Raw genomic sequence first — 27087 nt, 5'->3', positions numbered from 1 at the left:
TTGATGGCATGCATGCTGGGGTCGTCTTGAGCATGGTGAATCCTTCCCTGAGTCTAACCTCAGTCCTCATGTTTCTAGATCAGTGTCGCCTGCCTTCCCCCCTGCTCTCTGGATGCCAAGCCTGCAGCCTGCCCTTCAGCCAGAGCTCTGCCTGATCCCTTCACCTTCCAGGCCACCTGCAGCCTGTAACCAGACACTGTTTGCTCCCAGAAGGTACCCCCCTACACACACACACACACACACACAAACACACACACACACACACACACACACACACACACACACACACACGCAGGCATTGCATACTGTTTCATTTCTGATTTCTCCAGAACCTGGGCACTGCGTACCTCTGTCCGGGCTAATGACCTTCGCCTGAGCCCTGGTTAATATTTGTTGGATCCAAAGGCAGTGGGGCTCCGCCCCCTGTGAGATATAAGCTGGCCCAGGGCTGTTCTGCTTCCCTCTTGGTCTGAGCAACGCCGGCATCATGGCCAAGGGTTTCTACATTTCCAAGACCCTGGGAATCTTGGGCATCCTGCTGGGTGTGGCAGCCGTGTGCACCATCGTAGCCCTGTCGGTGGTCTATGCTCAGGAGAAGAATAGGAATGCAGAGAACTCTGCCACAGCACCCACGCTCCCTGATGCCACCTCAACCACCACCTCAACCACCACCTCAACCACCACCTCAACCACCACCTCAACCACCGCTGTAGATGAGAGCAAGCCTTGGAACCAGTACCGCTTGCCCAAGACTCTCATACCTGACTCCTACCGGGTGACCCTGAGACCATTCCTCACCCCCAACCAGCAGGGCCTGTACATCTTCACGGGATCCAGTACTGTTCGCTTTACCTGCAAGGAGGCCACGAATGTCATCATCATTCACAGCAAAAAGCTCAACTACACCTCCCAGGGGGGGCACATGGTGGCGTTGCGAGCCCTGGGCGCCACCCCGGCACCTAGCATCGATAAAACTGAACTGGTGGAGCGTACCGAGTACCTGGTGGTCCATCTGCAGGGATCCCTGGTAAAGGACAGTCAGTATGAGATGGACAGCGAGTTCCAGGGGGAACTGGCCGATGACCTAGCTGGCTTCTACCGCAGCGAGTACATGGAGAATGGCAACAAGAGGTAAGTTTCAAGGCCACGGGCATGGACTGACCCAGCGCTACATCTGGGGGTTGTGGTATGGGAGGGGCTGAAAACTTCAGGGTACCTCAGGAGGCCCATTGTTCATCTGTAGGGGGAGGCAGGCAGTTCCTGGGGGTACTGCCTACCCCACCCTAGGGATGTGGGATGGAAGGGTTCCTTGGGAGGACAGAGGAGAGAATGTTGTCTGTGACCCCTCAGGTCACACAGATTTGGAGCCATCCAGGGCTTAGATGGCCTCTGGAAGCTTTGGTCTCTCGTGGCGGTTTGCTGACCAGGGTCCCGAGGCTGTGTGGGGTTGGGTGAAGGGCAGTAAGCAGGTTGGGATAGCCATCTTCTGTACCCTAAAGCTGTGCTCCTCGCACCCTCGCTAACACACTGCTTTGGACAGGGTGGTGGCCACAACGCAGATGCAGGCCGCTGATGCCCGGAAGTCCTTCCCCTGCTTCGACGAGCCAGCCATGAAGGCCACATTCAACATCACTCTCATCCACCCCAAAAACTTCGTAGCTCTGTCTAACATGCTTCCCAAAGGTGAGCCTGGCTGCCCTGGGTTTGTCCTGAGCTGGAGTGCAGAGCAGGAAGCCCACACACTTACCTGCCCCATGCCCAGATACCAGCCCCCTTCCGGAAGACTCTTCCTGGAGTGTCACTGAGTTCCACGCCACACCCAAGATGTCCACGTACCTGCTGGCCTATATCGTGAGCGAGTTCAAAAATGTGGAATCTGTCTCACCGAATGGTGTCCAGGTATGGAACTGGGCCTGTATGTCGTGGGTCAGCACTGGCCCTGGCTTGAGGGACTGTTTCAGATCTTTTCAGTAAAATCGCCTGAAGTATTAGGCTGGTGAGTCCCAGCTCTGAGTGATCCCAAAAAACTTTTGGTTTTTGTTGTTGTTGTTGTTGTTTTGTTTTTAGAGTCAGGGTTTCTCTATGTAGCTTTGGCTGTTCTGGAACTTGCTCTATATCCTGGCTGGCCTCGAACTCGTAGAGATCCACCTGCCCCTGCCTCGTAAGTGCTGGGATTAAAGTTGTGCCTGCCACCTGGCCTAAACACATTTGTTTTCTGTATGTGGGTGTTTTTGCCTACCTGTATGTATGACTTCCGTGCCCAGCATCCTCGGAGGCCAAAAGAGGGCATCAGATCCTCTGGAAGTGAAGTTTCAAACAGTTGTTGCCCGCTCTGTGGGTGCTGGGAATTGAATCCAGATATTCTGAAAGAGCAACAAGTGCTCTTAAATACAGTCTTAGAGTTGCTATGGCTGGGATGAAACACGATGACCAAAAGCAAACTGGGGAGGAAAGAAAGGGTTTATTTGGCTTACTCTTCCACAAAGCAGTCCATCAGTGAAGGATCTCAGGAAGGAACTCAAGTAGGGAGGCAGGAGCTGGTGCAGAGGCTGTGAAGGGGTACTGCTGACAGGCTTGCTCAGCCTGCTTTCTAATAGAACCCAGGACCACTGGTCCAGGGTGGCCCCGCACACAATGGGCTGGGCCCTCCTGTGTCAGTCATTGGTTAAGAAAATGCTCTACAGGCTTGGCTACAGCCCAGTCTTTCAGGAGCAGTTCCTCAATTGAGGTTTCATCTCTCAGGTGACTCTAGCCTGCCAAGTTGACACAAAATTAGCCAGTACAGCAGCTGAGCCATCCCTACACCCTTCTGTTGTAAATATTGAGACAGGGTCCACTAAGGTGCCCAGGCTGGCCTTGGACTTGTGAGCCTCCTGCTTCAGCCTTCTAAATGCTGAATTTATAGGTATGTGTTACCCTGCTCAGGTTTCTCTGTTTAATCTAGTCGGTCCCCGTTCTGATTCATCAGGGACCTTCAGCTCATTGGATCCTGGGACTCTGCTCATTCTCTTCAGGATACCAAGGGACCCTAAACCTGACCTCCTTGCTCTTATTCTGCAGATTCGAATCTGGGCTCGACCCAGTGCCATTGACCAGGGGCACGGTGCTTACGCGCTGAACGTGACAGGACCCATCCTAAACTTCTTTGCCCAACATTATGATACACCCTACCCTCTAGAAAAGTCTGGTGAGTGACCATGAGGACTCCATGGGGAGTTGATGCTAAGATGCCCATCGAGGCCCTCCTACCGACACCTGGCTCTCCTCCACAGACCAGATTGGCCTGCCTGACTTCAACGCTGGAGCCATGGAGAACTGGGGGCTAGTGACCTACCGTGAGAGCGCCCTGCTCTACGACCCTCTGTCCTCCTCCATTGGCAACAAAGAACGGACAGTCACCGTGATTGCTCACGAGCTGGCCCATCAGGTAGTTAGCTGTGGGGGAACCAAGAAGGGAGCGAGGCCTTGGGGTGTCAGGTCCTCCCCTGGCCTGTGCCTGGTAAAACCTCCAGCGTGTGGCTGGATGCTATCAGTGATGGCAGGGCCTGTGATGGTGAGGCTCAAAGGCTCATCTGTGTCCCCTGCAGTGGTTCGGCAACCTGGTGACAGTGGACTGGTGGAATGACCTGTGGCTGAACGAGGGCTTTGCCTCCTATGTGGAATATCTGGGTGCTGACTATGCAGAGCCCACTTGGAACCTGGTGAGCCAGCCTTCTGGGAACGGGGCTGCGGTGGAGGAGTGGCGTCCTGAGCTGGTCTCCTGATGGCACCTGGGGACTCCCTCCGCAGAAAGACCTCATAGTGCAGAACGAACTGTACCGTGTGATGGCCGTGGACGCGCTCGCCTCCTCTCACCCGTTGTCCAGCCCTGCCAACGAGGTCAACACGCCAGCCCAAATCAGCGAGCTGTTTGATAGCATCACCTACAGCAAGGTGCCGCCTGACCTCTTGGGATCCCTGAGGTGTGGGAAGGGGTGCATTCCTCAGGGAGCCTCACCACTGCTGCCGCTCTGGGGATGCCTAGCCCTGGTAGCCAGCTTGGCCTTCTGAGCTCCCTCTCGCCCTACCCCAGGGAGCCTCGGTCATTAGGATGTTGTCCAGCTTCCTGACAGAGGACCTGTTCAAGAAGGGCCTTTCGGTGAGTACAGCTCCAGGCGGTCCCTCTGGGGGGAGAGGGTGGCTTTCCCCCAGCGTGGCCCTGAGGACCACCCAATCCTTACCAAGGTTTGTCGTCTCACAGTCTTATCTCCACACCTTCGAATACTCAAACACTGTTTATCTGGACCTGTGGAAACACCTGCAGATGGTAGGTAGCAAGTCTTCTTCCACTAAGGTCCTAAGGGCCAAAGTCCATGGGGAGAGCACGTGTGAGACTATGCCTAGCTGCTCTGTTCACTAGTCCAGGCAAGCCATGGGAAGCCACTGTGGCTTGTCTATAAAACAGGTATAAAGATGGATCCTTAAAGAGGGTGGGTAAGAGCCCTGCTTACAGCCCACTTTGCGTTTTCTTGTTTGTTTGTTTGTTAGTGGGTCTTCTTCAGTTGGCTCTTCCATCTTGTTTTGGAGGCAAGGTCTATCTTGTTTCTGTATAAACACCCCACTCCCCATCTCACCTTAGGGGTGCTGGGATAACAGATGCGTGCCAACACAGCTAGCATTTTGTTTTGCTGAGACAGGGTTTTTCTGTATAGCTCTGGCTGTTCTGGAACTTGTACTGTAGACCAGGCTGGCCTCAAACTCAGAGATCTGCCTGCCTCTGCCTCTTCAGCATGTTACCAGCCTGCACCACCAGAGCCGGCCCACTTCTGGTCTGGTCTGGCTTAGCTGCATCCTGGTGGGCCTTGTGAGTCACCTAGTCCTGAGAACGTGAACTTCAGGGCTCCTATGCCCACACTGCTACCTTTATGTCTTTTCCTCCCCCTTCTCCTCCTGCCCCTCTCCTGCCAGAACTTTGGAACCAGCGTTTAACCGACTCAGCACTCACAGATGCCCTGTGCCCTGTGCCCCGTGGCCCTCCCTCCCTGGCACATGCTTGTATATACCAGCAAGTTGGATGTAAACTCTGACCCTCTATCCCACCTGCCTCACATTCCATTCCCCAGCTTCTAAGCCCTCCTGTCTTCCCCAGAGGTCTCTCTCCTTCTCGCCTCTCTTTGGGGCTAGAGTCCATGCTTCCCATGAGCTCCTATCACTTCATCTCCAACCCCCACCATGCCTCCCAGACTGCAGGCTTTGCCCACCCTCAGCCCCACCCATCTCTCCTCCATCAGTGCTCCCTCCCTAGGTCTCTGTCTTTCTGTCCAACAACCTTCTGGCTGCTGTGCTGTGTCTTTCTGGGCCCCCAAGCCATCTCACAGGGGATGGCACAGAGTCACGGGAGCCTGGGCAGGTTCCAACCAGCCGTGTGTGGTCCTGTGCCCTCTCCGGGCATCATGCCCATCTGCAGACCCAACTGATTAACTTGCCCACTATGATTCTGGCAGCTGACTGGACCCATGGGCTCCTCCCTCCTCCACCTGCCTTCCCACACTCCAGAAAAGCTGGCCTCCTTTCCTTTTCTGTCTTCTATGTCTCCAGACCTCCCCTGCCTCAGCCTTGCCTCCTGACAGCCTCTCCTGATTAGTTTTCAGGGTCATTGCCTCTTTGGTATGATTCCAAAAGTACTCTCTATGCATTAGAAAAAGACCCAAGAAGACAGACCTATTGAAGTACTTTTCCACCACACCCCACAGCCCTGTCCCTTGCTCCTACCTGGGACATTGGGCACTGCTTTGTCTCCTCTCTGAAGGTGCCCTGGGCACAGGCCCAACCTTGGGGGTACATACAGGTGTGACATCTTTGTGGAATTAGCTAGAGGCTGAGAGGTTCCCCAGCTCACCCAGCGCTAGGCAGGCAGGGAGAGGCAGAGCTGTACGGGGGCCCTCGTCCTCTGCCCCACTGCCCTGCACAGGTGGCACCACAGGCCTAGGCTGGCCAGGAGCTGCAGAGGCTGCCTAGGAGGTGAGCATGGGAAGATGGCGGTTTGACAGCCATGCTGTGTCCCTTCCACAGGCCGTGGACGCTCAGACAGCTATCAGTCTCCCGGACACAGTGCAAAACATCATGGACCGATGGATTCTACAGATGGGCTTTCCAGTTATCACAGTGAACACTGCGACAGGAGAAATCTCCCAGGAACACTTCCTCCTTGACCCTGAGTCCAATGTTACCCGCCCCTCAGACTTTAAGTGAGCAGATGGGGTCACCAAGGCTTGAGTCCCAGGGAAGGGCAGGATACAAGGAAGGGGATCATGTGGGGGTAGGAGGCACCCGAGAGGTGTGCCACAAGCTGGTGTGTTCAAGAGGTGCCCACCGTCACTCCGGCTCTCTCACTGCAGTTACGTCTGGATTGTACCCATTCCGTTTCTCAAGAGTGGACAGCTTCAGGAAGGCTACTACTGGCTGAAGGACCAGAAAAGTAAGCTATCCTCTTCTTGTCTGCTGGCTCCTGGTCTATGTTCTGGTGGCAGCGGGGGTGGGGATGGGTGGGAGTGGGTTGTGATAGAGCTGAGGGAAGATTCCCTTCATTATTTCACTCAACAACTGGAGCTGATGTCTTTGTTTCCAATTTTCACCTTGTCTCTGTGTGGCCTCCGGCAAGTTACCATCCCTGACTGGTCTTCAGTTTTTGTTTTTGTTTTTTTTCTCAATCAAATTAACTGTGTCTGCTCCATTGAGTTGTGTGAGGTTTGCAGGAGAGAATTCCTATAAAATCCTTAGGACAGTGCTGCCTTGCGTGACCCGGCACTGGGGGATCTAAGGTGAAGGGCAGTCACTCACAAACGGGAGAAGGAAGCATGAGGGACCTCCTCACAGTCTACTGCAGAGTCTGGCTGGGGTGGCTGGGAGGTGAGCCGAGAATGAGGCATCAGTTCCACGCAAAGGCCCAGAAAGTGAACTGTGTCATACACAGGGTACCAGAGGCAGTTGGCTAGGCAAGATGGATGCTGAGAAAAGGCTCAGGGTCCTCCATGGCCTCTCGGCACACTCCACCCAGCCCTGCCCTGTGCCCTGCTCCACAGACCAGAATGACAACTTCAAGACGTCTGCAGACGAGTGGGTCTTGCTGAACCTTAATGTAACCGGCTACTACCAGGTGAACTATGACGAAGGCAATTGGAAGAAGATTCAGAATCAGCTGCAAACAGATCTTTCTGTGCGTACCCCACCCCCCCCTTTTCCTGTCCCGCGTGGTATGATGGGCCATCGGACTGTAATGTCTGCCCCCTGCTCTAAGCCCCAAATCCCATTTTCCCTTTCTAGGTTATCCCAGTCATCAACCGTGCACAGATTATCCATGACTCCTTCAACCTGGCCAGGTGAGTGCCCTCCCGGCTGAGCGAGGAAGCCTGTGACTGGTGGTGATAGGGCCTGTGTCCCCCTTGTGTCCCCCTTCTGTCCCCGTTGCTCACTAGGTGCCGTGCCAGGGGTCCCCACAGGACCATTTCACAGATAAGGACTCTGAGCGTGTTCGAGTGCCTTCCTTGATGTGTCATAGCAGCCACACACAGGCTTGTCCTACTCTAGTGCCCGCTTCCCATCCACAACCCAGCTTTCCTGAGTGCTGTGTGCACACCCAGCCTGCGCTTGCTGCTTGGGCTGAGAGGGGGACAGAAGAGACAGAGCTTGGGCACAATGACGCTTAATGGACACCCATTCCACAGCCCAGAGTAACCTGTTCACGGTGCTCATGAGTCCTTTGACAAGAGTGACACTCCCCAGAGATGTCTGTGGGTCCAGTGCCCAAAAATGGCCTAAGCCAGAAGAGGGAGGAAGGGTCCGGAGAGATGACTCAGTCAGCAACGTGCTTGTCACACAGCATGAGAACAACAAGGGTTAGGTTCCCTGAGCGAGTCGAAGTCTGGCGTAGCAGTATCTTACAGTCCTGACGCTGACTGGGAGAGGCAGACGCCTGAGCTCACTGGCCAGGCAGCCATAGGGACTCAGTGAGTCCCAGGTTCAGTAAGAGACCTGTGTCTCAGAAAATCAAGATGGAGGGTGAGAGAGGAAGACCCCGCCCAGCGTTGGCCTCTGGGCTCCACATGCATACATACATTCACACATACCTGCAGGCACACATCCGCAGGAACACATAGGTACGCATGCACACATACAAACACAAAACGCGCGTAATGCACACACAAATAAAACAAAAAAAAAATCAAAAAAACAAAGAAAAGTGGAGCAGAGTGAAGAGCGTGGAGCTCCGAGCTGGGTGTCTTTTGAGGCGTGTGGCTTCGGGGAAGTCAGTGTGCAATCTGGACATGGGTGGTGGAGCACGCCTTTAATCCCAGCATTTGGAAGGCTGGCAGATCTCTGTGAGTTCGAGGCCAGCCTGGTCTACATAATGAGTTCCAGGACAGCCAGGGCTACCTAGAGAGACCCTATGATATATATATCATAGTGAAAACTAAATAAAATGAGGAAACAGGCAAGAGAACATGACTGGCATCAGACTGAGGTGGGACCCCACTGGTGTCACCACAGAGTACCTGTGCCACTCCTTCCCCCGTGGAAAATATGACGGAGACCCAAGTTTAGGTGTGTCCTTAAGAGCCTGGTCTAGGGTCCCCAGTGTGTGGCTTGGTTGGGTGGGTACCGATCTTGGCCCTCCTGCTTGTCCCTAGTGCCCAAAGGATACCCGTCACTCTGGCGCTGGACAACACCCTCTTCCTCATCAACGAAAGGGAATACATGCCCTGGGAGGCTGCCCTGAGCAGCCTCAACTACTTCAAGCTCATGTTCGACCGTTCTGAGGTCTACGGCTACATGAAGGTAAGGGCTGTTGACATCCCGGTGTCTCATTTGCCCCACTGGAGCATTCTCTGGCCAAGCTCCTTCAGGAAAATAGGTTTGGGGAGGACGACAGAGTAAGAGGGATCTAAAGAAGCAGTCACAGAGAAGGTTAGCAGAGTGGGTACCTCCCAAAAAAGAAGAGATGATTCCTAGTGGGAAACATGGGAAATTAGTGCTTTGGAGAGGCCCAGAGAGGACATCGCACTTGATAGCCAGAGGCCTATCCTACCAGTCAGGCGCCTCAGGGAGCTGTTCACAGTGGCACTGCTCTCTGCTGAGGTGTGGGCCTGGCCACCCCAGCCCGTTCCCCCAGGCTGGCAGTTAAGCACTGGTCTTACAGGCTTGACACTTCCGTACCACTGAGCTAGATATGCGAAGCTCTCACTGGAGAGACCAGAGATGTAGGAGCTGACTCAGGATGAAGCCACACCCCTCAGGAATGTTCACTGCATCCTTCAGGAAAGAGCAAATGGCAGACAAAGGAAACAGAGGAATGCGTCTCCGATAGCTGGGATTGGCTGAGTTACACTGTAATACCCATTTGGTGGAATGTTTATAGCTCTGTAGACCACATTTAAGAGAATTTTGTTGTTGTTGGGGTTTGGTGCGTGCGTGCGTGTGGAAGCCAGAGGTCAATGCCATTCTGGCTAGCCTGGCTGGTGCACTGGTATCTGCCTGCCCTGTCGCTGTGCTTAGGGGCATATGTTTATATGGGCTTTGAAGATGTGAATTCAGTTCCTCTTCATGCTTGGGCAGCAAGCACTTTAGTTTCCTCCACCTTACTTTTTGAGCTGACTGACCCTGGAGCCCACCATTTCAGCTAGGCTGGTCAGGAAACCCTTTGGGATCCTCCTGTCACCAGCTCCCTGCTCTGGGATTGTAGCTACTGCTGATGTTCTTGACTCGTGTGTGTGTGTGTGTGTGTGTGTGTGTGTGTGTGTGTGTGTCGGGGGAGGGGTGGGCTGTTCTGGGAATTGAGTTCAATTCCTCATGCTTGTGTGGCAAACCCTGGGTTGACTAAATCATCTCCCTAGCCCAGTTCTTCGTTGTTTTTTTTTTGTTTGTTTTGTTTCTTTTTATTATTTTGTTGGCTTATTTGTTTCTTTTTTTTTAGATAGTCTTTGTAGGTTGGCCTGAAAAAAAATCTTTAGTTTTTATTTATTTTATTTTAAAGTTCCACTATCACCCTAGAACAGCAAATGCGTATATTGGTAAACAGCCTTTTAACTTTTTCATGCTTGCCCAGAATCCTCTCAAGCTGGTACTGTAGCTCAACTGCAATACTTAGTCAAACCAGCAGTGAGCGTACACCTGGTGTCAGTACGCCCTCCTGAGCCGGCCGGAGTGCCACATCAGCACCTGTGGCCCCTATCTCGTAAGGCTTGGTGGACTGAGCCCATAGGAGAGCTCATGTATTTCCTGGAGTCTTCTGTCACTCCCAAGACTGTCGCTCAGGCAGTGCGCAAGGTCCTGCTCTTCGGCCTGAGTGGTGCTCTGTTTTCCACGCCACGGCTCCCGTCTCTGTTTTTCTCTTAGGAAGTACTTACGCTGAGAGTCTTGAGGAAGGATTTGGGATGGTGGGTTTTCTCAGGCAGCTTGTCAGCTTTGTCTTTTATTCTGCTTTCATGCTGGACTGAGAATTCAGCTGGGTTTGGAAGTTTCTGGATTGGAAATCGTTCCTCAGAATGTCTAAGGTCTTGATCTGTTGACATCGGGCTTCTCAAGTTGCTGCTGAGACTGCCCAGAGCTTATGTCATTTCCAGTTCTTGGTACGTGACCACTTTTCCTTCCTGGAAGTGTCTGGGTTCTTGTAGCAGCAGTCCTAGTGGGCCAGCCTGGGTCTTTCGGCTTGGACATAGATGTACTGGATCAGAACTTTTTTGCTGTTTTTCCCTCTGAGTGTCTTCCCTGTCTGCGGTCTATTTCATGTCCTACCAGAAGTCTGAGTAATTCCACTTCTTTCTCTAGCTTTGGCCTGGCTTTTATGTCCCTCCTGGTTCCCAGCTTGGTGACTCTTCTCTCTCCCCTAGGGACAGTTCCTCACCGTTTGCCCCTCACCTGCATGCTGTTTCTGTTCTTCCCTCCCATTTCTGGTCCCAGTGTCCTTAGTGTCTTCTGGTCTCTCTTGGAGGGTAGCTATTATTCGGCTTTTGAACTCTCCTTTTTCCCTCTGTTGACTCGTTTCCTCTGAGGTTTCTGTTTGTTTTGGTCTCCTGACAAGTTGGAGGCTGAGAGGCCTTTTTGGATTTGAGAGTGAGTCAATAAACAGTGACCCGTAGCCATACCACAATTGGAACAGAACAGACTGCGAAGGCCTACAAAAGGGTGTGGTGGTAGCCGCCTTTAAACCCAGCATTCAGGAGACAGAGGTAGGAGGATCTCTGAGTGTGAGTTCAGCCTGGTATACAGGGCAAATTTCAATCTAGCCAGGGCTACATAGTGAGACCATATCTTGATGATGATGATGACAACTATGACAGAAAAGGATTGGAAGCTCAATGGAGTTTGATCTCACTGTGGGGAGACCTGGTGGCCAATTCTTCACTGGAGACCCTCAAAAATTAAGGGCGGGGAGGCATAGATGTGGCTTAGTGAGAGAGTATGCAGTATGTGCAAAGCCTTGAACCTGGTCTCTGGCACAAAAATCAAGAAAAAGGACTAAACTTAATTATATACTTGTATCACCCTGTCAGATGACAGAAGTTTTAAAAAAACAACGAGAAAGGAAGGAAGAGAAAAGAAAAAGAAATGGAAGTCCAATGACTATTCGTAGGCCCTGGGTGTTCTGTAAGGGTGATCTGGTGTCTCTGGCGTGGACCTCTGTTGTGTAATGATGCCAGCTCTTGGGGTCAGAGTGGGAATTGATGAACACCTTCACCTCTGACCGCGTAATAACCCTTCTCACTGTGTGTAGTGCCCAGCAGCCCCAGCCTCTCTCGTCTAGCACTGTCCCAGCTGCCACTGGACACAGGAGCCAGGCTGGAGTTTGACCTACAGACTTGGATTCCAGCCTCCACTCTCAGCCCCAGCCTTACCCCATCATTTGAACCCCACTACAGCAAGCTCCTTTCCTTTCCTTTCTTTCTTTCTTTCTTTCTTTCTTTCTTTCTTTCTTTCTTTCTTTCTTTCTTTCTCTCTCTCTCTCTCTCTCTCTCTCTCTCTCTCTCTCTCTCTCTCTTTTTCTTTCTTTCTTTTTTTCGCCCTGGCTATCCTAGAACTTGCTCTGTAGACCTGGCTAGCCTCAAACTCAAAAGACCCGTCTGCTTCTACCTCCAGAGTGCTGGGATTAAAGGTGTGTGCCACCACCTTCTGGCTAGCAAGTCCTTTTCTGCAGAAGCTTGGTGGCAAATTCTTCCTCTCTGCCAGGCCGGGTCTATCTCCCTTCTCCCTTCCCAGTAGACCTGTGTTGCTATCTCAATCACCACTACCCTGTAAGAACAAAGATGTTCTTGCGGAGGGCAGAGGTCAATTCCTTTTACCACTGGATGATGACTTCAGTTTGTCACAAAAGTCAGTCTGACACATCGCAACAGAACATGCAAAAAAATGTTAATTTAATAACAGTATGAGACTGATATGAGAGTAGGTTAAAAAAAAAAAAGAACAGAACAGTGCACAGAATTAGACACAAGCTAAGAAAAGAATGCAAGAATAAGAATGAACTTGCCATTTTGAAAAAATCGGCGTTTGGGTCCATCTTCTGTGTTTGCTCGCCTGTGTTTCCCAAATTTCTCACAATAAGATGATGGAGGGAGACCTGGCGTTACAGTCAGAAACAATGATGGGTCAACAAAGAGGGTTAGGGCTGACTCTGCTTTGAGGAGAAAGAACCCCAATTCAGTCATCTGAAGCCCAGACTTGAGGTGCCGGCCTAGGGCCCACCCTGACCTCTCCCTGCCTGCCAGTACCCACTCATGCCAGCCGGGGAAGATCAGCCTGGCTCCTTGACACTACTTCTGTATTCTTTCCCCAGAGGTACCTGAAGAAGCAGGTCTCGCCCCTCTTCTTTTACTTTGAAAATGAAACCAGAAACTGGACCAATCGCCCAGAAACACTGATGGAACAGTAAGTGTGACACTTGTGGGGCTGGAGGTCCCACATGACCTCGGAACTGAGAACACCACCTGGCAGTGTTCTTCTCGGGAACCTTCCAAGTCTGGACACCAACCAGGGAGAAACACCCCCCCCCCCAGAATCAGGGGACCCGGCATGAGGATCTGCCTGACCTGTGGGCTCTTCTGGCTTCTATTAGGTTTTGTGTCACAGGCTTCCCTGGAACTTTTGATCCTCCTGCCTCAGCCTCTTTTGTGGGAGAGTTATAGGTGTGCACCATCACACTCAGTTTATACAGGGCTGGGATCGAACCCAGGGCCTCCTGAACACTACCAATATCTACAAACTGAACTACAGCCTCGGGCCTGACTTTATTAACAATACTCAAACTGAAAGCCTGAGGCTGCCTTGGGAACCAACAAAGTGCCAGCCAGAGGCAGGAAGTAAATAAGAAAAGCCCCAAAGGGTCGGGTGGACCACAGAGCTTTAGTTAGGCACTGGCTGTGTACTGGAGGACAGTCTTGGTGGGAGTCAGGCAGGGTGTATTGACCGCATGTTGCCCCTGGGACAGGTACAACGAAGTAAACGCCATCAGCACCGCCTGTTCCAGTGGCCTCAAAGAGTGTAGGGACCTGGTTTCTGGATTTTACAGTTTTTGGATGAACCACCCTGATAATAACCCGTGAGTGTTAACCCATGAGTGTCCCCTGTCCCCATCTGCCCTGTGGACTAAATAGAGCCTCAGGCCGGTCGTTGGCAACTCCTTGTTCCCCACTCCCCTCTGCTCCTTTGCTCCTGACTCTCCCACCCCACCCCAGGATCCATCCCAACCTCCGGTCTACGGTCTACTGCAACGCCATTGCTTTCGGTGGCGAGGAAGAGTGGGACTTTGCTTGGAACCAGTTCCGGAATGCCACTCTGGTAAACGAGGCAGACAAACTCCGGGCAGCCTTGGCCTGTAGCAGAGACTCGTGGATTTTGAACAGGTGAGGACCTGGCCCGACCCACAGACTCAGCCAAACCACCTTGCTCCTTCCCCTACCAGCTGCACAGCCTTGGGCTGGTGAGGACATGGAGGCTTAGAAGCAAAACAATTAATCGCTCACAGACCACAGGATTACAAAAATGAAGGGGGCAGGGACAGAGCCTGAACTTCTTTTTTTTTTTTCATGTCTGCATGAGAATCCCCAGCTGTTACAGACAGTTGTGAACTGCCACATGGGTGCTGGGAATTGAACCCAGGTCCTTTGGAAGAGCAGCTGCTGCTCTTAACTACTGAGCCATCTCTCGTGGGTTCTATTTGAGCCTCAGGGAAGGGTCTCCTGGCAGCCCTTTCATAGGCCAAACCTACAAAATTCCAGAGACCTCGGCTCTATTGGTGTTGGTGAGAAACAGTTCAGTTGAGTCTCCTTCACCGTGCGAGTGAGGACTGGCCACCTTAACCTGCTGTGAGGGCTGGGGAGGCCGGGGTGCCTGCCTTCATTTATCTGTTCCCAGAGAGTCCCATGGCAGCACACACTTGCATGGTGAGTGATCCTGTGACCACGTGCAGAGGAGAGGTAGTACCAACGTGCCCCAAAGATCTTCACACATCAGGGGGATGTCGAGTGACGCGAGAGGCAGTGGTTGGGTGTGACATTAGGTTCCCAACCTCTCATCATGGGACTGCAGTTCTCAGGAGGTCTCTGCCCTTGCCTCCTGCACACAGGTACCTGAGTTACGCCCTGAATCCTTCCTTCATCCGGAGGCAAGATGCCACCTCCACCATCATCAGCATCGCCAACAATGTGGTTGGGCAACCTCTGGCTTGGGACTTTATCCGGAGCAACTGGAAGAAACTCTTCCAGGAGTGAGTCCGGTTGGGGTGTTAGACTGTCAAAGGCCAAGGGTGGCTGTGGTAGGGTGCTCCACACACCTCTCTCTGCTCCACGTGCTGGATTTCCTCACTCAGAAAGAAAACTGTGGCCAGAGGAAAAAATCTCCTACAAGGACGAGAAGTCAGGGACCTCCAGCCTGAGCTGTGTTCAGGACTTGCCTGCTGAGTGCCCTAGTAGGGTCTCTTGGGGTTCTGGGCTCTGTCTCCTCACATCTCCCTCATGGAATGGTTGTAGGGTTCTGTAGTTTCTGACACCCGCAGAGATGATCCCTTAGGTCCCTGCCTGGCCTACTGCTTATGCATCTCCCTCCCCTCCCCAAACCCTGCAGCTTCGGCGGAGGATCTTTCTCCTTTGCCAATCTCATCCAGGGAGTGACGCGGCGTTTCTCCACTGAATTAGAGCTGCAGCAGGTAAGAGGGTAGGACATCTCCTAGCCTTGGGCTCTGTCTAGTTTTCCCAGTTGAAGGTGGTGGCTTCCACTCACGGAGCAAGGACTGAGGAGAGAGACTTTGTCCCTTAAAACAATCTTGGAATTTTAAAATTGTGTTTACTCGGTGATTGCCTAGACTGACCCTGAACACCTGGGCTCCCAGCAATCCTCTTGCCTCACTAGAATTGTGCACCTACATTCCTTTAAAAAAAATTTACAATTCATGTACCATAGAATTTACCATTTTTAGTGCTTTCTAATATTTACACAAGATTGTACAACCAATCTTTGCCACCAGCTCCCCAAAGAAACCCTGTAGCTGCTAGAAATCACTTCTCATTACTATCTCATCTCCCTAGCTCCTGGCAACTACGACTCTATTTTTGCATTTCATAAAATAGAACCATACAATTTGTGACCTTGAGATGGAATTACACAATACGTGACCCACTTGTGCCTGGCTTCTTTCTCCTACTCAGCACCTAAGGTTTAAAAGATTTGTTCTTGTTATGAAACACATGGTTCCTTTGTATGGCTAAGTAGTATTCCATTGAGTAGGTATACCACATCTTGTTTATCCATTCATCAGCTGATGGACATTTCGGTTCTTCTCATTTTGTGACTGTTAGGAACAGTGCCGCTGTGAACATTTATGTGCATGTTTTTTATACAAACGTGCTTTCATTTCTCCTGGCCATATTGCTAGGAGCGAATTGCTGGGTCATTTGTTTACTCCATGTTTAACTTTTTGAAGTAACGGCTAAAATTTCCAGAGCAAGTTTACTGTTGCAACATTCCTGCCAACAATGTAGAATGGTTCCAACTTCTCAGTGTCCCTGGGCATTGTCTTGATGGCTAACGGGAACTTACTGGCCATTCACATGTATCTGGAATAACTTCTGTTCATGTCTTTTGCTTGATTTTGAATTGGGCTGCTGCCTTTTTATTGCCATGTTGTAGGAAGGTGTGTCTGTGTATGTATGTGTCGAAGCAGATACATGATTTGCAAACACTTTCTCCCATTCTGTGGGTTGTCTTTCCACCTGTTATACACAGATTTTTTTATATTTTGTTTTGTTTTGTTGGGATGGTTGTCCTATATAGCCGAGGCTGGCCTTGAACACATAGTCCTCCTGTTTCTGCTTCCCCCTTGCAGAGACTTTTAATTTTTATGAAACTGAGTTAATTTGTTATTTTTCCTTGCTTATACTTGGGTGTCATGTTGTTTTATGCCTGTGTGTTTTAAAGAGTTTTATTGTTCTTTTCTTACATGTAGGACATTGAAAAAAATTTTTTTGCAGTTCTGGGGATTCAACCCAGGGCCTTGACTCCGCTGCCTGGCTCAACTCCCCACCCCTTTTGTTTAATTATTTTATTTTTTGAGACAGGGTTTCACTATGTAGCTCTGGTTGGCCCGGAACTCACTATGTAGACCAGGCTGTGTTCAACTCATCACGTTCCTCTTGCTGCCGCCTCCCAAGTGCTTCTATCAAAGGCATGTGCCACCATGCCTGGCCCAGTACTTAATTTTTTTGTTGTTGTTATAACTGAAAATTGTTGTCACTTCTCAGCTTTTCATTGCTGTTCCTAGGAGTCCAGTTGATGTTGTATACTGGTTCTATATCATGAAATCTCACAGTTCTCACAGTTTTCCTCTTGTTTTTCTGGTGCTGGGGCTGGAAGCGAGGGCCTCACACACGCTGGGCAGACTCTGCCACCGAGCTGTAGCTCAGCCTGCACAAATCTGATTCCTAGGATTTTGTGTGCACAAAATCGCAACAGCCTTCTCCCTTCACACTCTCCCCTCCACTTTATTGTACTCAAGTGATGAGGCTGGGAACTCGGGCCTCCATCATGCTTAGCAAACACTTCGCCCCGTGAGTGGAGTGTTCCTTTTCTTTTTTTTTCCAGTTCCTTTTCAAAAAGCCACTTAGGCACTGATGCAACTGGGTCATCTGAGGTTCAGGAATTTCCACAGTTGTGGCTCCCCTGTGGCACCTGTTTCATTTGCTCATTACTGGGTTGCACAACAAAGCCCGACACCCTCCCAGCAGATCCCACCTGGGGCTGTGCTTTCACGACTTTTGGAGCACTTTAGCCCCCAGGAGTGGCGAAGGATTGAGCCCCTTATCCAGGGAACAAGATATGGCCCCCCATCCTCAGGGGCCTGTGAGTGGGCCGAGAAGCAGAGGGCTGGGAAGGCACCCCTCTTCTCAGGGCTGGGTCCTCGTAGCAGCCCAGATGTGATGCTTTGCTTTCCTGACAGTTGGAGCAGTTTAAGGCGGACAACATGGAGACGGGCTTCGGCTCGGGCACTCGGGCTCTGGAGCAAGCACTGGAGAAGACAAAAGCCAACATCAAATGGGTGAGGGAGAACAAGGACGCGGTTCTCCAGTGGTTCGAACAAAACAGCCTGTAGTCCCGGTCCTGATAGCAGCTTGGTCCCGCGTGACTCCTCTGACTGACTATCTCAGCAGCCTGTACAGGGTCTCAGTCCTAAGAGCTCCGGACGGCAGCGTCCTACCCTCACGGATGAGGTGTCCAGCCCAACATCTAATTGTCAGGCTGCCAGGCACCTCCCTGCCCTTACCCCTCACGCCAACTCTGCCCCAGGCCCAGGCCTCTGGGGCTGATCTCAGGGAAGCTGATCCCAGCTCTGAGGCCAGATATACTGGACACAGGGCAGCCTGGATAGAGTACCCCCCCCCCCCCGCTCGCTTCACGACTTTCCCCCACATGACCCAGAACCAAAGAATCAACAGGGCACAAGATCTATATATATATTTTTAAAGAGAAAATGTAAATAAAGGATTTCTAAAATGAGTGCCTGGACTTGCCACTCAGTGGGAGCATGAGACTGATACAGGGGTTATGGAGGCCGGAGACGGGAGCTGGGGGCATGCTGTGGGTGGAGTGGAGGAAGGAGACGCCTCTCTGCAGCCCGATTCTTGGGACAGGTTTCCGGGGTTACAGGGATGGTAAGAGCTGGGCCTGGGGGGGACAGCCACCTGATCTGCCAAGAGAGCAGAGTGCTGGCTGTGGTCCTCATGTTATGTCAAAGAGGGACCATGCACTTGGGACAATGGGGGCAGGGTAGTACAGTAGAGGGAGGGAGACACACACACACACACACACACACAGAGAGAGAGAGAGAGAGAGAGAGAGAGAGGCAGTGACTTCCAAGTCTATCTCTGACACAAGCTTAGCGTCAGAAACAGTCTTAGTCTAGGTATGGTCTAGGGATCACCGTCTCTCGTTCTGGTTCTTCAAGGTGACCCAAGAAATCCTTTTTGCTTGAGACGAGCAAGCTGATTGTGTCAGGACTGATCCCCTCACGGGCTGATGTCCTGTGACTGCAGGGTTAGGACAGTGACCGGATAGTTTGTACTGCCTTCTTAGGGGTTGGGAATGGGACTTTGTAAAAAGAGCTTCGTTACTCCCTGTACTTAAAGCGTTGAAGAGAGATGAGAATGTTCAGACACCTCCCGGGTTTTAGAAACGTGCTTGAGTGGTTAATACACCTGTAGGCAGAGTTCAGTGAACCGACCCAAAGGGCTTTTCAAACTGGAGGTGGGGTGTGGCCCACATGACACCAGCCTTGCAGAGGTCAGAGGATGGCTATGTGGGGTTGCTTCTCTCCTTCTGCCTTTACTTAGGTTCCAGGGATCAAACTCGCGTCACTCGATTTACAAGGCTGCTTGCTGTAAGGCTCCCTAATTTTTTTATTTGCACCTAGGTATAGCACACATGAGTGTGAAGGCCTAAGATGTTCACCATCCCCTCCATCACTATTCACCCATTTATTTATTTTTTGTGGGGCGGAGTCTCTCACTGGACCTAGAGCTTGTCCACTGAGTCCAACTGACCCTCCTGTCTCCATGGATGGCCTCGAACTTTATATGTAGATTAGGCTGGCCTTGAACTCACGGAAACCTGCCTGCTTCTGCTTTCCGAGTCCTGGAATTGAATGCACGTGGTATCTGGCCAACCCCAGCCCTCAGGTGTGTGTGTGCTTGTATACGTGTGTGCTCGTGTGCATGCACATGTGTGAAGGCCAAGCGTGGGCCCACACTGAGTGTCTTCCTCATTTGTTCTCCAGCTCATTTTGAGGGGCTCTGAACTCGGGTCTTCAAGCTTCAGCAGCAGACACTCTCAACTGAGCCATCATCCCTTGCGCTTTTGGATGGACTTTTGGACACAGGGGTTTATGTAGCCCAGGCTGGTCTCCACTTGCTATGTAGCTAAGAACAGCCTTGAACTCCTGTGCCTCCTGCCTCCATCTCTATGCCCAGCCTTCCCAGCTAGAATCCTGAGGGTCTCATTTCATTCAGACCACAGCTCAGCTGTGATCTCCATTTGGAGGCCTCAGTTTCCACATACTTAAGAAGATCCACATACTTCACACATGGCTTGACCCTTGCGAGGCAAGTACCACCATCCCTAGCCTTATCTCCTGACTCCAGGCAGCCTCCCTTCCCAAGTGAGAAGTGGGTGGTCAGGTAGTGGGGCCAGGAAAGCTCCCAACTTCCCCCCCTTCTCTCTGCATATCAAAGGCAAGGAGGGGCAAGGTCCCGAGGCCAGCCTTGGTGAGCAGCCCAGCCGGAGGCTCCCTGGGCAGCCCTAGATTAAATCTCCGGGCTCCTTCGCTCTGCGCCAACTCTTCCTGTCGCCCATACCCAGCAGCCACGGCTGCCACTTGGCCTTCTGGCATTCAGCTGGGGGAGGGGTCAGTCTCACCATTTTGGGTCCCTGGTGGGTTCTGGGCTCTATGGATATCAGAGGGAGAATTGTCTTATGAGAGAGAGAGAATTGTACCCTCACCCTCTCTTTCTTAGCTATCTTTTTGTTTTGTTTTGTTTTTCAAGATAGGGTTTCTCTGTGAAGCCTTGGCTGTCCAGGACTCACCTTGTAGCCCAGGCTGGCCTGCCTCTGCCTCTCTGAGCCCTGGGATTCCAGGTATGGGCCACCGGCTTTCTTAGCTATCTTAATCTCAGCTGTTTTTTGTTTTGTTTTGAATTTGACTTCTTCAGTGCTGTGGCTCATACCCAACACATGCTAGGTGCGTGCTTCTCTGTGGAGCTGCACAGCCAGGCCTATTAGTTTTACAGATATAAGGCAACGAGGCCTGAAACCTTAAGTCCTAACTCTAGCATAGGAGCTGGCCTCTGACTCTGGCATTGCAAGTTAGTAGTGACCTAGCCTTTTCTTGGAGCTGAGCCAGTCTGTGTCACCCACATTTACAAAGCTCCTGTTCCCTATCTCCTTAAAATGCTGGTCTGGAGGATGCCAGTCCCTGAGACGCAGTTAAGATACCCAGAGCCAAAAGCCCGCCCACGGGAGCTTGGCCAAGGTCACAGAGCAGAAACGAACTAGACGGAAGGCTGTCAGCTGCCTGTCCAGCCTCTGCCTGCCAGGGGATGAACTCCTCATTGCCAGCGGGGATGAAGATGCCTCAGACAGGCAGCAGCAGCAGCCCTAGCAGCTAAAGGTAAGGGATGGACCCAGCTGGGTTAACCTTTAGTGCAGCCTTGAGTCCGAGCCAAGCAAGCATGCCCACTCCTCCAAGCCTCAACTGCCTGCATATAGAGTAAGCATGGCATCTCTTTCAAAGGGCCATTGCAGTGCTCAGACAGCGTCTCCTCAAGATGATAAAAGGGTCCCCGGTCATCCAGGCAGCCACCAAGCATCACCGCTCTTTTCTGCTTTGAGATGTAACTCAGGGTTAGTCTACATGAGACTCAGAGACAAGGGATGGGTGTGGGGGTGTGTGTGTTGGGGGAACAGGGTGGGGTTAAAGTTCTGAGAGGCTGGGCTGAGCCTGCCTGCTTCTAGGGAACAAAAAGGGGCGGGAGTAACTTGAGCTGGCTCTTCTTTCTCCAGGCTGTCCAGCCTTCCAGAGAACTCCAGCCAGTTGCTTTGGTTGCTTTGATTGAGGTGCACCGCCGTCTCTGTAGGAGGTGGCCGGAAAGGAACACAGGGAAGGGAGCTGGGGACAGGCTGCCAAACTCCGGAGGATGCTCATGTTTAGTCGCAGTTGGCAGGTGGGTCTTCTCCCTACCATCCCGGGGGGTCCTCAGCGCTGGGGACTGTGGCAAGGAGGACCTCCCTCTGTCCTTGTCCGTTTGGGAGCTCACCCTACAGAAGTGCGAATCACAGGAAGCTTGGCACTCGTCTGGTTTGCCTTGGGGTCAGATCTCTTAAGACCAACACCAAGACCCATGCCCTCTGAGGAAGGAGGGAGCAGCAGACTTAGAGTCAGGGCATAATGCCTACACCTAGCTAGGAGCTAGGGGAAGTTGCTTTCGCCCTAGATCGGTTTCCTCCATTGGAAAATGAAGGTATGAGGGAGAGCTTTTGAGTCCAATCCTGTCTGGACCTCTCCAAGTGGGACACTGCACCCACTTGAGTCTGGGAGCCACCTGACTGAGTCATAGTACTCTAGTTCTGAGCAGCCACCATGTGCCAAGTACAGGAACCCTGAAGGGCAGGTGGGATCTCTTATGATTTCCACTGTATCTGTAACTGGATACAGGGGCCTGGGTATCTACCTGGCCTACAGTGATAGGTGGCTGAACCTTCAGCGTGTGTGTGTGTGTGCGTGCGTGTGCGTGCACACGGGATCAGTGACAATCCCTGGGGACTGTCAGACCCTGAAGTTGGAACTAGACCACTTCTAACAGGTAAGGGAAAAAAGCTCCATCGTGTGGCAAAGATTCTGTCTAGGGAGTCAATATCTCCCCCGCTTTTCTTTATCTACCTAGACTGCTTTGATGACTCGTTTTTGATCCCGAGTCGGAAGCATCCCGTGATGGCCTTGAGCTTGCTCTGCGGCTGAGGATGGCCCTCCTGCCTCTCTTCCCCCAGCGCAGAAATTGCAGGGTTTATTACCATGCAGTTCTATGTGGTATTGGGGACTGAACCCAGGGCCTCCTCTGTGTCAGGCAAGCACTGTGCCAGCTGAGCTAAATCCCAGTCCTGGTGCCTATTTTTTGTTTGTTTGTTTGTTTGTTTGTTTGTTTTAAGAGGTGAAAGGGCCCAAGATCCCCACTGGCCATTTCACCCCTACTCGTAGCCTCTATAATCTATTACTTCGGAAAGGGGCTGAACTCCTCATCGGGATCCCACAAGATTCCACTCACTCTTGCCTCCTTTGAAGTTCACTCTTCAACTCTCTGCCTCCCCCCCCCCCCCCGCAGTCAACTCAAAACATTGGCTGCTAATAGATCTTCATGTCCTTTCCCCAGATCCTCTTAGGCTTACTGGAGATGGACCACATCCAAGCAACAGCACTGATGGTCTAGTAACCAAAGAATGAAATGGTCTCCATGTCCCTGTACAACCCTCATCTTTACATTTTTGCATTTAGAACCTAGGTACTAATTGTGGGTCTCCCTATAATTTACCTAATTTGTTGGGGAGGAATTTTCTCTGGCACTTAATGACAGGCTGAACAGGGTTCCTTGAAACTCTTATTGAAGCCCCTTGTTCTGATTTCGATTTTGCATGTGCCCTCACAGGTCCATGTTTTGAAGGCTTGGTGCCCAGGATGGCACTATTTGGAGCTGAGACCTTGCAGGAAGGCCCCAGGCTCTCTCTTTTTGCTTCTAGGTTCCTGGAGCAAGTGCCCTGCTCTGTCGTGCATTCTTGGGATGACCTCTGTCTTCATGAGGTCAAAAGCAAGTTGTTCTAGACTGGAACCTCCAGAACTATGAGCAAAGAACAATGTTCTATTAATTTAAATCACCTCTGGCAGAAAGCAAAAGCAATCTCTACAATCTAGTAAGTCAGAATGGGACTGAATCTGAGGGTTGTTATTTCAAGAGGGAATTCAGATTAAATGGGGAGGAGGGACTGGGGAAATGGCTCAGTCTGTAACAGTGCTTGCTCTTCAAGCATGAGGATCCCTGGGGCTCCTGTAAGAAACTGGGCATGGCTCGGTGTGTCTGCAGCCCCAGCATTGAGAGGCAGAGACAGGCGAACCTGAGATGGCCAGCCAGGCTAGCCCAAACAGTGAGCTCTTGGTTTAGTGGGGGACCCTCTCTCAAGGCAGTAAGGTGCAGGCTAGCTCAAAAAATGAGCTTCTGGTTCAGTGAGGGACCCTCTCTCAAAGCAGTGAGGTGCAGGCTAGCCCAAACACTGAGCTTCTGGTTTAGTGAGTGGCCCTCTCTCAAGACAGTGAGGTGGAGAACAGTGGTAGGGGAAAACAGCCTTAGTCCTTGTTCTGGCTTCCACATGTGTCCGTGTGCACCTGCACACGCATATGCATGCAAAACACACACACACAGAGGCACACACACACACACATTACTGAGTGTGATTAATGATGCTAGCATGACTTCCGCATGTGGGGGTATGTACATCTGTACAGCCACATGCAACACACATCAGCCTCACAGAGAGCTACCTACTTATGTCTCTGGAGTGCTAGAATTAAAGGTGTACAAGACCCTTCCCATCACCACTTTCCTTCCTCCTTCCTTCCTTCCTTCCTTGGTTTTCTGAGACAGGGTTTCCCTCTATAATAGCCCTGGCGTCTTGGACTCACTTTGTAGGCCAGGCTGGCCTCAAACTCAACAGAGATCCACCTGCCTCTGCCTCCCAAAGGCTGGGACTAAAGGCATGTGCCAAGATAACCAGTCCATCATGTTTCTCGTAAGAGTGAAAGGGCCCTGTTTCATAGGTGTCTGGGAATCTAGTATCTTCGTTCAGACCTGTTTGTCCATGACTGCACATACACAGCCTGAAGATTCAGCCACCCATCTTGGTAGGCCAAACAAAGCTCCTGGCCCTGTACCCAGGTACAACAAACACTGTCAGATTGACAAGCTGGGGCCCATCTTGGCAGGCCTAGATCGTACAAGGGGAGGAGTAGCAGGCTTGTTACCCACACAACAGAAACTTCTCCTTTTAAAAAGGCAAGGGGGGAATATACACCAATAAAAGAAAACCAGAAGCAAACAAAATTTTATTGGTCTTCTTTTTCTTTTTAATTAAAACAAACAATAAAACAATTATAAAACCAGCAGAAAAGATTCCGGCCAGCTGTCACCAGCAAGCAGGGCATGAGCCCGCTGTATCCCCCAGACTTAGGCCACCCCATTATCAGAGCAGCTCAGACTGTGCTCTGAAGAGCTCTGAGCCTCTAGAACCTGTAGTTCTCAACCTGTAGGTTGTGACCCTTTGGGGGGGCGGGGGGTGTCAAACAATCCTTTCACAGGGTTCGCCTAAGACCATCAGAAAACAGATACATTACTGTTTAAAACAGTAGAAAATTACAGTTATAAAGTAGCAATGAGGATCATTTTAGGGTGCGGGAGTTTACCACAATAGGAGGAACTGTTTTAGAAGGTTGCAGTATTAGGAGGTTGAGAACCAGATACCCAAAAGTGGAGGGCATTGTCACAGCCCCCTCCAGCCAGGGAAGGTCTCCATTATCTATTTGTCCCAGACACTGTTTTCATCAACACACCATCCAGGAAAGGGAATGCCTAGCTAAGGGAATGCCTTAGCTTAGCTAAGGAAAGCTTCGAATGTCACAGAAGAGGCTGATAAAGGCATTCCCAAGGCAGCCCCAACTCCACACTGACAGGGTGCAGGCAAGGCCATTAGTAGAAGATATTCAGGGGGGGTCCTTCCAGGTCTTCCTGCCAAAGTTCAGGACAGCCACTGAGCTGTAGGCCCAAGGTGTGGTTGGCACTGGCCACAGAAGGCTGGAGGGCAGGGCTAGAATGCTGGTCCTTGGAGCTGGACAGTACCTCTGCACTGTGGCCCCAGCAGCCCCACTGAAGTTGAGGCTCTAGTCTCTGGCATGAAGGCCGGGACAGGATGGGTAGGCTTCCCAGGGACAGGCAGGGTTCTGGAGACACAGAAAGACTCTGCAAGAGAAACAAGAAGGGCTTGTTACCTGGCCTTGGCTTGGGGACCTCAAGCCTGGCTCTTTCCCCCAGGAGTAGCTGGTAGTGTCTTGATGGCCCCAAGGGAACAGCACAGTGGAACACAGAGGTCAAGAGCACCGGCTCCAGAGACCCACTGCCAACCTTCAGATCCTAGCTCTGCTACTCACTAGCTATGAGAAGCCTCTTCATCTCCGTTTTCCCACCTGTAAAATGGGGATGCTAATGCTTCATAGGGCTGTATTAGCAGGGATGAATAACCAGATACAAAGAACAGCGGAGGCAAACATTGAGGGCTTGGTAAAACTTAGTCATTACTGTAATCTTTTATGTACCACAAAGCATTTATGAATGAATGAATCCCAAAGAAAACACGCGGGCCACCAACTCCGGAAGAATCTATTCGGGAAGTGCTGCCAATACCCCTCTTGCACTCCCTTTTGCACTGAACTTAGAATTCCCCGACAGTGAAACCCCTCAGCCTCCATCCTGGCTTCTGTTTAAGTCCAAGGGCCACCCTCTCTTCGCCAGGCTGCGGTGACTGCTGCATAGCAGTGATGGCGAGTGTAGCAGTGGCTTCCCAGACCTCATCTCTTCCCCTACAGGTGTCAATAAGGTTCCTTCCATTTCCCCCTCACTGGATAACCTGGGACTTGAAGGGTAGGAAACCCTGACCGAACTAGAGGCCCCCCCACTCTGCTTCCATCTGAAGCGTGGATACCACCGCAGGGGTCCTGAGACCTACCTGGTACGCCTCAGTCAGCTCTGCAGGTGCAGTGTTTGGTGTCCAGTGTCCAGCCTGGTTCCTGGGCTCTGGGGATAGCTGCATGTCAGGACAGGCTTGGGGTGGTGTCCACTGAGGGGTGTCAGGGGCTCTCTCTAGGGACTGGTGCAAAGGTGACTGTATTTGGGGACAATAAGGAGGTGTCACCCAGGGGTCCACGTAGGGGATTCTGCTCCCAAGGTTTTCAGGTGAGACTCGGGGTCCAGGACAAGCGGGCGGGGACCCCCAGGACACCCCACTACTGATGGCTGATCCCAGGCCAGGGCCGAGCATCTGAGCCTGTGAGGGGCTGTCGCCGTCGGGGCACAGAGGGCATCGGTGAGAGGACGCAGCGTCCGCACTCCGTCGGCGCCTGCGCCGCAGACCGTCCTCGCTGAGGCCCAGCACGGCCGACAGGTGGCCGATGTAGCGGATGGCCAGGCGCAGCGTCTCGATCTTGGTCAGGCTCTGGCCGGCGGGCGCCACGGACGGCGGCAGGAAGCGGCGCAGCTCTTGCAGCGCGCGGGCGAGCGTGCGCATGCGCAGCTTCTCGCGCTCGCTGGCGCTCTGCCGCTGTCCTCCTGCCGGCGCCGGCCGTGCTCGTCGGGGCGCCGTCGGGGTGGCCTGGGTATTGCGCGCGCTGCGGGCCGGGGACTGTGAGGGGCGGCGGGTGGCGTAGCAGGGACACGATCCGGACGAGTCCGAGGACGAGGCCGGAGACGTGGAGTCCGAGGGCTGGGTCCAGCCCCAGCCCTCTGAGAAGACCCAGTGGTCGAGGCCCGGGAGGCCCTGAGCAGGAGGCGACTGGGCCATGGCTGGTGTGACTCTGGGAAGCTGGACCCGTCACCTCCAGGCCCTAGCTTTTATCCGGACCAAAGGTGTGAGGTGGTCCCCTGCCAGGTTGCAGAGAGGTGTCAAAACCCACAATGCCCAGGGAAGGTCTGGGCAGGGGGGCCCTGGGAAAGCGGGCCCATTTGCGGAGGTGTGGATTCTGACCCCTCCGAGGCTCTAATGGAGGCCCCTGCTGCCGGGAAGTGTGGGAGGGACAATTCACATCTGGATGGAGTTGCTAAGCTTCTCACCGACCCGCACCCGCACTCCGCCCCGCTACTGCGGGTGAGTACAGGGACCCACCGCCACCGTGGATGGCAGTTCCGAGGGCTGCTGGGTACCTGGCTGTCCCTCCCGTGCCTCACCGGCCAGCTTGTGAAGTGGCCACCCCTTCATCATTAGCCT

At 52.2% G+C, this 27087-nt stretch overlaps 2 protein-coding genes and 1 long non-coding RNA gene across 3 annotated transcripts; 2 read left to right on the top strand and 1 right to left on the bottom strand.

Moving 5' to 3' along the window:
• The first annotated feature begins 78 nt into the window (after positions 1-78).
• Positions 79-18018, top strand: Anpep (alanyl aminopeptidase, membrane). The gene is made up of 21 exons (XM_021658932.2): positions 79-213; positions 330-1131; positions 1541-1683; positions 1763-1899; positions 3061-3187; positions 3273-3427; positions 3588-3701; positions 3790-3933; positions 4073-4138; positions 4241-4306; positions 6052-6227; positions 6378-6457; positions 7062-7195; positions 7303-7358; positions 8667-8814; positions 12809-12900; positions 13460-13570; positions 13707-13874; positions 14597-14737; positions 15094-15175; positions 17462-18018. The coding sequence occupies exons 2-21, from the start codon at positions 488-490 to the stop codon at positions 17612-17614; spliced, it is 2937 nt and encodes a 978-aa protein (XP_021514607.1). The 5' UTR covers positions 79-213; positions 330-487; the 3' UTR covers positions 17615-18018.
• A 2166-nt stretch (positions 18019-20184) lies between these two features.
• On the top strand, positions 20185-24139 carry LOC132647242 (uncharacterized). Its single transcript, XR_009585596.1, has 3 exons — positions 20185-20683; positions 20807-20916; positions 21076-24139. It is a non-coding gene; the product is annotated as an uncharacterized LOC132647242 (long non-coding RNA).
• Positions 24140-24142: 3 nt separating this feature from the next.
• On the bottom strand, positions 24143-26664 carry Mesp2 (mesoderm posterior bHLH transcription factor 2). The gene is made up of 2 exons (XM_021658934.2): positions 25834-26664; positions 24143-25070 (listed from the first exon to the last, which is right to left on the bottom strand). The coding sequence occupies exons 1-2, from the start codon at positions 26662-26664 to the stop codon at positions 24801-24803; spliced, it is 1101 nt and encodes a 366-aa protein (XP_021514609.1). The 3' UTR covers positions 24143-24800.
• Positions 26665-27087: the final 423 nt, after the last annotated feature.

The sequence above is a fragment of the Meriones unguiculatus genome, chromosome 14 (genome assembly GCF_030254825.1).
Source record: "Meriones unguiculatus strain TT.TT164.6M chromosome 14, Bangor_MerUng_6.1, whole genome shotgun sequence".
Taxonomy (NCBI): Eukaryota; Metazoa; Chordata; class Mammalia; order Rodentia; family Muridae; genus Meriones; species Meriones unguiculatus.
The sequence above is the reverse complement of the archived record's forward strand: the minus strand, read 5'-3'. Positions and strand labels throughout refer to the sequence as shown.